General features: G+C 42.5%; 1 protein-coding gene across 1 annotated transcript; it reads left to right on the plus strand.

Annotated features, from left to right (window-relative positions):
- The first annotated feature begins 5,105 nt into the window (after window positions 1-5,105).
- LOC118401140 (four-jointed box protein 1-like) lies at window positions 5,106-7,878 on the plus strand. The gene has a single exon (XM_035798413.2). The coding sequence runs from the start codon at window positions 5,566-5,568 to the stop codon at window positions 6,847-6,849; it is 1,284 nt and encodes a 427-aa protein (XP_035654306.1). The 5' UTR covers window positions 5,106-5,565; the 3' UTR covers window positions 6,850-7,878.
- Window positions 7,879-9,440: the final 1,562 nt, after the last annotated feature.

Raw genomic sequence — 9,440 nt, forward strand, 5'->3', positions numbered from 1 at the left:
AAGCCTCCAGTGATGATCTATGGCACGAAGCCTCCAGTGATGATACATGGCACAAAGCCTCCAGTGATGATTCATGGCACGAAGCCTCCAGTGATGATTCATGGCACGAAGCCTCCAGTGATGATACATGGCACAAAGCCTCCAGTGATGATTCATGGCACGAAGCCTCCAGTGATGATTCATGGCACGAAGCCTCCAATGATGATTCATGGCACGAAGCCTCCAATGATGATCCATGGCACGAAGCCTCCGGTGATGATCCATGGCACAAAGCCTCCAGTGATGATTCATGGCACGAAACCTCCAATGATGATTCATGGCACGAAGCCTCCAATGATGATCCATGGCACGAAGCCTCCAGTGATGATCCATGGCACGAAGCCTCCAGTGATGATCTATGGCACGAAGCCTCCGGTGATAATCCATGGCACGAAGCCTCCAGTGATGATTCATGGAACGAAGCCTCCAGCGATGATCTATGGCACGAAGCCTCCGGTGATGATCCATGGCACGAAGCCTCCAGTGATGATTCATGGAACGAAGCCTCCAATCCGGATCCTGCAGCGACGGTCTCTATTCCGGAGCCTCCAGAGACGGTCCCCAGTCCAGAGCCACCAGCGACGACCCCCAGTCCGGGGCCTGCGGCGAGGGTCCCCAGTCCGGGGCCTGCGGCGTGGGTTCCCAGTCCGGGGCCTGTGGCGAGGTTCCCCAGTCCTGGGCCTGCGGCGAAGGTCCCCATTCCAGGGCCTGCGGAGAAGGTCTCCAGTCCGGGGTCGGCGACGAGGGTCCCCGCACCAGAGGCGCCAGTCTAGGACCAAGCCTGGCATGCTGAGGAGTGACGGACTCCATCCTAGCTGGAGGGGTGCTTTCATCTTATCTACCAACATAGACAGGGCTCTAACTCCTTTAGCTCTGCAATGAAATAGGTTGCAGGCCAGGCAGCAGGATGTTAGCGAGCCTGTCAGCTTAGTGGAGTCTGCCACTAGCACAGTCAGTGTAGTCAGCTCAGCTATCCACATTGAGACCGTCTGTGTCTGTGCCTTGACCTGGGTTGGGCAAAACTAAACATGGAGGTGTTCGCCTTAGCAATCTCACTGGGATAAAGAACTCCTCCATTCCTGTCATTATTGAAAGAGATCGTGATACCTCACAATCTCAAAATAGGGCTACTTAATGTTAGATCCCTTACTTCAAAGGCAATTATAGTCAATGAACTAATCACTGATCATAATCTTGATTAGATTGGCCTGACTGAAACATGGCTTAAGCCTGATGAATTTACTGTGTTAAATGAGGCCTCACCTCCTGGTTACACTAGTGACCATATCCCCTGTGTATCCCGCAAAGGCGGAGGTGTTGCTAAACTCTTGGATATCAACTTTGCCACTTCAGCATGCTTTTGTGGCACAGCCAATGCCACACAGGCATATAGGCCAGAAGGTTGAGGGTTCACCAACCACAGAAGGTTGAGGGTTCGCTGACCACTGATCAGCTAGGGGAATCAGATTTTCAACATTTTTATGCAATATTTATAATTATGTAAAATATATGCAACAAATGTTTCATCAACAGGTTTCTATGCCAATGCAACACACAACCAATAAAACAAAACATCCCGACTTCAGGCACCTCAATATCATGGTTTGAGTTTTCAACACCAAAATAAACAGACTATGTCAATCTGGACAAACAGAAAACACATCCCTCCCTACTTTAGGCTGACAGAGTATTGAAGGCTTGGCTTGGCAATCTCCGAATGTCATTAAAGGTTTTGGTGTTTTGTAACAGATGTCTCTTTCCATTCATCAAATTGCCGCTGCACAGTTTTGATGGTTTGATTGATTTCAGTAGATTTTTTTTTTTTGTAAAGATAATTGTATTTTTCCAGCTGTAGAGTTTTAAAACAGCATATCAGCTGAATATTGTTACATTAAATCAGAGTGCATGTGAGCACTCTGTCATAGTATTCTCTCTCTCCATCAATTCCATTCAAATTGAATTAAAAATAGATATTCCTGTTCAAAGTTGACATATTGTATATACAGTATCAGTCAAAAGTTTGGACACACCTACTCATTCAAGGGTTTATCTTTATTTCTACTATTTTCTACATTGTAGAAGACATCAAAACTATGAAATAACACATGGATGTACAGTATTAATGATTAACCATAAATCAAAATATATTTTATATTCTTCAAAGTAGCCACCCTCTGCCTTCATGACAGCTTTGCACATTCTTGGCATTCTCTCAGCCAGCTTCATGAGGAAGTCACCTGAAATGCATTTCAATTAACACATGCACCTTGTTAAAAGTAGATTTTTGGAATGTCTTTCTTTCTTAATGCGTTTGAGCCAATCAGTTGTGTTGTGAAAAGGTAGGGGTGGTATACAGAAGATAGCTCTATTTGGTAAAAGGCCAAGTCCACATTATGCCAAGAACAGGTCAAATCAGCAAAGAGAAACGACAGTCCATCGTTACCTTAAGACATGAAGGTCAGTCAACACAGAAAATGTCAAGAACTGAAAGTTTCTTTAAGTGCAGTCAAAAAAAACATCAAGCGCTATGATGAAACTGGCTCTCATGAGGACCGCCACAGGGAAGGAAGACCCAGAGTTACCTCTGCTGCAGAGGATTGTATTAGAGTTACCAGCCTCCAAAATTGCAGCCCAAAGTTCAAGTAAAGGACACATCTCAACATCAACTGTTCAGAGGAGACTGCGTGAATCAGACCTTCATGGTCGAATTGCTGCAAAGAAACCACCAATAAGAAGAAGAGACTTGCTTGGGCCAAGAAACACAAGCAATGGACATTAGACCGGTGGAAATCTGTCCTTTGGTCTGATGATTCTAAATTTGAGATTTTTGGTTCTAACCACCGTGTCTTTGTGAGACGCAGAGTAAGTGGACGGATTATCTCTGCATGTGTGGTTCCCAACGTGAAGCATGGAGAAGGAGGTGTGATGGTGCTTTCCTGGTGGCACTGTGATTTATTTAGAATTCAAAGCACACTTAACCAGCATGGCTACCACAGTATTCTGCAGCGATACGCCATCCCATCTGGTTTGCGCTTAGTGGGACTATAATTTGTTTTACAACAGGACAATGACTACTTTTGACCAAGAAGGAGAGTGATGGAGTGCTGCATTAAATGACCTGGCCTCCACAATCACCCAACCTCCACCCAATTGAAAAATATATTTTGATTTGTTTAACACTTTTTGGGATACTAGATGATTCCATATTAGTTATTTCATAGTTTTGATTTCTTCAGTGTTATTCTACAATGTAAAAAAAAAAGTTCAAATAAAGAAAAACCCTAGAATGAGTAGGTGTATCCAAACTTATGACTGGTACTGTAAATATATATATACATACATACATACATACATACATACATACATACATACATACATACATACATACATACATACATACATACATACATACATACATACATACATACATACATACATATACACCAAAGTATGTGAACGGTGAACACCCCTTCATACACCCGTTGCTGACAAGTGTATAAAATCGAGCATACAGGCCTGCATTGACTTACAAAAGAGAGCATAGCTACGTATATTTGCTTTTAAGTTTTTCTGTTGTGCTTAATGTGCGGTAGCCTGTCACATAGCTATGTATTGGTAAAAAATATAAATAATATGAAGATAATGGCACAATCATTTCAGCTTTGTTGGGCTTGGGCTCATAAAATGTCTTTACATGTATCTTTACTTTACTTTAATAGTCTATAAATTGACTCCTTCAAATAATTCCCTCTGGCGTTTGCCATCGGCACACTGCAGGAGGGAAGTAAAGCTAAGTCGAATCCATCACTTCAATTGTTTGGATGTGCCCATCGTAATGTAAAAACATGAGGTGGATAGGATACATAAAGTTGAAACAAAATAAATAGTAATTCATAGAATGGGTGTCTCCCTTCAACTCAATGATGACAAAATGGGTGGACTTAGCTAGTTAAACAGAAAAAGCTAGGCTACTTTGATTTTCTACTTTACAAGCTAGCTAGCTAACTCTTTCAAATAAACATGATTTGTTGTTATGGGATATACCAAATAGAGCTACAGACCCAGCCTGACATTGGTAATTAGCTAATTGTTACTTTTATTTCAGTATTTCAGTGTGGAGTCAATTGAGGGGACTATGTTTCATGAAGTCATTTGAAGGCTGCTGCTGACAGAGGTATGTATACATTATTTATAGTGTAATACATTATGTATAATAAGTCTTGGTGATTCAATAACCTAGTTAATTAATCGTTACATTACTTGTAAGATTATGTTTTGCTCAGTCTGGCAGTAACCAAAACCAACAGAGGCAGAGGATCTCTCTTTCGGCTGCTGCTGATGACAACTGAGAATGGAGCAGAAGATACATTTTTCATGCACTGTAACTAATGGACAAAGTTGTATTGAAAAAAGTCAGCCAGAGTTGACATGGGCTATCATTCAAACAAAGAGATGCCTCCCTGGCCACCAGTGCATGATTCAAAACTATGTTTGCATATAATTACAAATTCTAAAAAACTATGCAGGTATTTTGTCCATTATTTATTTGTTTATTAAATTATATTCTTAGCACAAAAAATATTGCTATTTAATAGTCATAATGAATTTATTACACCATGTAGGATTCTATATGGAACCATTTTGAGGGTTCCATATATGATGCATACATTGAACCATTTTTTAACCCTTTTGACTGGTACTGTATATATATATACCAGTCAAGTTTGTACACACCTACTCATTCAAGGGTTTTCTTTATTTTACTTTTTTGTTTTACATTGTAGAATAATAGTGAGGACATCAAAACTATGGAATAATCTAGTAGCCCAACAAGGGTTAGACAAATCAAAATGTATAGTCCAATGGTGTAAAAATGTATTTTTTACAAAACTGAAAAAATGGAATAAAGTACCGGTTTGATTCAGATAAAAGCGAGTCGCCGTTGCGTGCACTTGCTCTGGATGTGTAGCTCTCCAAAGTACGCTTCCATATGACCCACCACTTCCGACGATAAGCCTACCCAGCTCCCAGCCCGAGTCACGTGCCCCCCTTGTCTCTGTGGAGCAGAAACTACTACACAAATCAAACTCAACCACAAATCAAACTCAACCAGCACCCAATGGAGATCGGAGAGATGGAGACGCGTAGAGCGAGAGAAAAAGCACTTTGCTGTCCCGAACGAGAGACGCTGAAAAAAAAGATGATCCGTTAAAGAAAAGACTGCGTCATGGCTCATATCCTATCGACGGAGAAGGATTTTAGTTCCCCCAACGGGGACAGAGATGCGAACCTCGTTGCTTATTAACGGGCGGTTCCGTGATCCAAACTGTACAACTCCGCCCGTGAACGGGGAACGGGACGCAGCGCCTGTGCTAGGCATCGCACTCTGGCTAGGTGTGGTTTCACAACACTTGGATTAGCCTACCTAGTTCTTATTCCACACACTCGTTCATAATTGAAGTTGAAGCCGTCGGGGATGTGCTAGTCATCTCGTCGCAACAAAGGGAAGGGCGGCTTTCAGTAACCATGAGGGCTGTATCGGCGAATTTACTTGCACTTCTCTTTCTCTGCACTTGTGCCAGTGTATTCTACGTCTGGAGCAGATTGGAGACATACAACACAGGACTACAGTTAACGAGTAGGGGGTCCGCTGACATTGGGCCATCCCCGGACCTCTCTGCTAAAACTTTCCGGGCTTTGCTCGCCGTTCCAGTAGCACAGAGACTGCATTTGGGGGGCATACTGGATGCCCACAATCTCACTGGTGTTGCGGATCAAACTGGCTCTTTAGGAATCAGAGATTACCATACGAATGTAGATAACAAGGGGTCAGCACAGAGGGGGGTCCCGGACAAATTGGGCTCTCCGGTTGAGGGAATTTTTTGGAGTGAATGGCTTGAGGATAAGTTCCCCGTCAGCTTCAGTGAGGAACATGCCCGGGCATGGAGAGGGAGAGCCCGGGAACATCGGATTGTCAGACTGGAGCCGGGCTGTGGGAGAATATCCAATCAACTGGCCACTTTTTCTGACCGATCCAAAGCATGCGTGCGTTATGGAATAAACGCGGACCAGGTGCAGGGGGAAACGTTGACTTATTACCTGGCTAGTTTGCTGGGTATTACAAATCTGCCGCCTCTCATCCTCGCCCAGTTGAACGTTGACAGTGAACAATGGGCTTCTGTGAGAAGGAGAATAGGAGGTTTACAGTGGAGTGAGCGGGCGGTGGTCTCGCTCACCCAGTGGGTCGCCAACCTGACAGGGGTAATCACACCTGCGCCGCTGCGCCAAGAGAGCAAGGGGCTGCGTCCTCTACGGGGGGAGCTGGGGAACAAGACGACGGCGGAGCTGCTCGAGCTAATGCAGTGGACGGACCTGATAATATTGGACTACCTGTCTGCTAACTTCGACAGGCTCGTTAGCAACCTCTTTAGCCTGCAGTGGGACTCGCGCGTGATGGAGAGGGAGACCAACAACCTGCTCAGAACACCCCGTGGCGACCTGGTTTTCATCGACAACGAGGCAGGGCTTGTGCACGGTTACCGTGTACTGGATATGTGGGAGAAGTACCACAGCACCGTCTTGGACTCGGTGTGTGTGTTCAGAAAGAGGACAGTACAGCGTGTTATAGAACTGCACCGGCGCAGGGACACCAGGACTCGGCTGCTCGAGCTGTACAGAGACAGCGAACCATTGTCTCCGGAATTAGGGTTTCTCTCTGATGAACATGCGGGAGTACTACAGAGTCGAATAAACAGATTATACAAACACATATTGCATTGCAAGGTGAAGTACCACCAGCTGGGCATTTAGTTTTGATTCCTCTCATTTAGAGGTTCTGTATCTGGCATCTGCTCCACAGAATGACGTGTGCTGCAAATCAGTAACCACACACCTGTACTAGATTAATGCGCGTCAATTGAAACAGTTTTTTTAATATATTGATGAACTACCTCTTGTGAAAACAACGTTTTGCCTACTTTATATGTCTGCATAAATAGTCACATTGACGTTGATTTTTGGCTTCGTGCAGGATGGGTCATAATTTATTTTCAGCCAGCCTCAAAACATAGCTGCAGGAATAATGTGATATGAGCCAATGCATCTTTGTAGCTGTTTAGGAGCCAATGCATCTTTGTAGCTGTTTAGGAACCAATGCATCTTTGTAGCTATTTAGGTTTATTGGTCAGCCTTCAACCTCAGGAGTTTGATAGGCTACACAGCTGTGTTTATTAATAGGAATAAACGATTGTGGTGTAAGGAGGGATAATGAATAATCACTTCATATCATCTGTATTCACAAGGTGCATTGTGTTCAATAATCTCCATAGGAAACTGGATTGCTTGATAATGAGAGCCAGGCCTTAATAGGTTACTCCTAAAAAGTTTTGTATTTGTTGCCACAAAAATGTATAATGTAGACTTTGTCACCTGTCTCACTCCTTTTATAGAAGCTCTAGCCTACTGTACAATCAATTGTCATTGCAAACACTTTCATGTATTTGGTTGTCTTGTGATTGTATCTTCTGCCTTAATGTCAGTGGTGTAGTGGGGGATATATGCAGGTAGCAGATATATGCCATTTACCCCCGTGGGCATTGCGTATACTCACTACTTAATCCCCACTGATGCGCAACAAAGTAGTATAGTGAAGGTATATGCTATATAAATTGTGTAGTACAATAGATACTTTATTCACAAAGTAGCCTACACAATCGTAATAAAGTATGTGAAATATATGCACATGCGTGCCGCACACATAGCTACACTGAATATAAACGCAACATGTAAAGTGTTGGTCCCATGTTTCATGAGCTGAAATAAAAGATCCCAGAAATGTTCCATACGCATAACATTTTTTGTGCACAAATTTGTTTACATCCCTGTTTGTGAACATTTCTCCTTTTGCCAAGATAATCCATCCACCTGACAGGTGTGGCATATCAAGAAGCTGATTAAACAGCATGATCATTACACATGGCAACATTAAAAAGCCACTCTAAAATGTGCACAACACAATTCCACAGATGTCTCAAGTTTTGAGGGAGCGTGAAATTGGCATGCTGACTGCAGGAATGTCCACCAGAACTGTTGCCAGAGAATTCAATGTTCATTTCTCTACCGTAAGCCACTTCTAACATAATTTTAGGGAATTTGGCAGTGGATCGAACCGGCCTCACAACCGCAGACCACATGTAAGGCGTCGTGTGGACTAGCAGTTTGCTGATGTCAATGTGGTGAACCTACTGCCCCTTGGTGGTGGTGGGGTTATGGTATGGGCAGGCTACAGACAACGAACACAATTGCATTTTATTGATGGCAATCTGCATGCACAGAAATACCATGACGAGGTCCTGAGGCCCATTTTTTTTAAGGTATCTGTGACCAAAAGATGCATATCTGTATTCCCAGACGTGAAATCCGTAGATTAGGGCCTAATACATTTATTTCAGTTGACTGATTTCCTCAATTGAACAGTAACTTGGTAAAAATCTCTTAAATTGTTTCATGTTGCGTTTATATTTTTGTTCGGTATAGTTTCAGCGGAATATCAGACAGTCAAAGTGTGCAGCTCTCATGATTGTCGCAGGGAGAGGTTCATAGAATTTAGTGCTATTTGAATGAACATTTTTAAGGCTTTCCCCCAAAACTTCCCAATTAAATGTTGACTGCAACAACAAAAAAACTCCTAAAAATATTTTGACTGATTTTACAGAGGCCTCAAAAATGATCTCCTGGTGTGGTTTAAAGATGCACTATGCAGAAACCACTCTGCCATTTCTTGGTTGCTAAAATTCTAATAGTTCCCTAATTTCGGTTTATGTGACAAAACAAGCAAGTATAGTGTAAATAATCAGCGTACCATCTAAACCTAAGAAATATATTTTCAATAGCCAAACATTTTCAGCTGTTTGAACCTGGGGTACAAAACCATAAGTAAAAGATGCAAAAATAAAAACATAAGAACAGGATGCATAGATATACAGCACAAAGAACAGATCTACCGCCTCTTAGACTTGCTTTCAATGAGAATGACAGATCTATAACTCACCTTTCTATGTGAATTTGGTTGGGTCGTCCAAAAAGTTACATATTACAGCTTTAAGCATTGTTGTGGACTTAGAACATCCCATTTTTGTAGTTTTTCTATTAAAACAGTTCGATTTTGAGAGTGAGAACCTGAAAAAACTAGGGAAACCTAGCATTGTTCACACAAGGCGCCTTTCCTTCATTGGGCAGGCCGTTTTGAAATATATTTTTGCAAAATTTGAGTATACCCACTTTTCCAAGAACCACTACACCACTGCTTAATGTCATGACCCAGTCATATTTGTTGTACATGCTACACTGTGAATACTGTATATGTTACCCTGTTTTTGACATTCACAATTGCAATCCCCTTT

Source organism: Oncorhynchus keta, chromosome 22, assembly GCF_023373465.1.
Source record: "Oncorhynchus keta strain PuntledgeMale-10-30-2019 chromosome 22, Oket_V2, whole genome shotgun sequence".
NCBI lineage: Eukaryota > Metazoa > Chordata > Actinopteri > Salmoniformes > Salmonidae > Oncorhynchus > Oncorhynchus keta.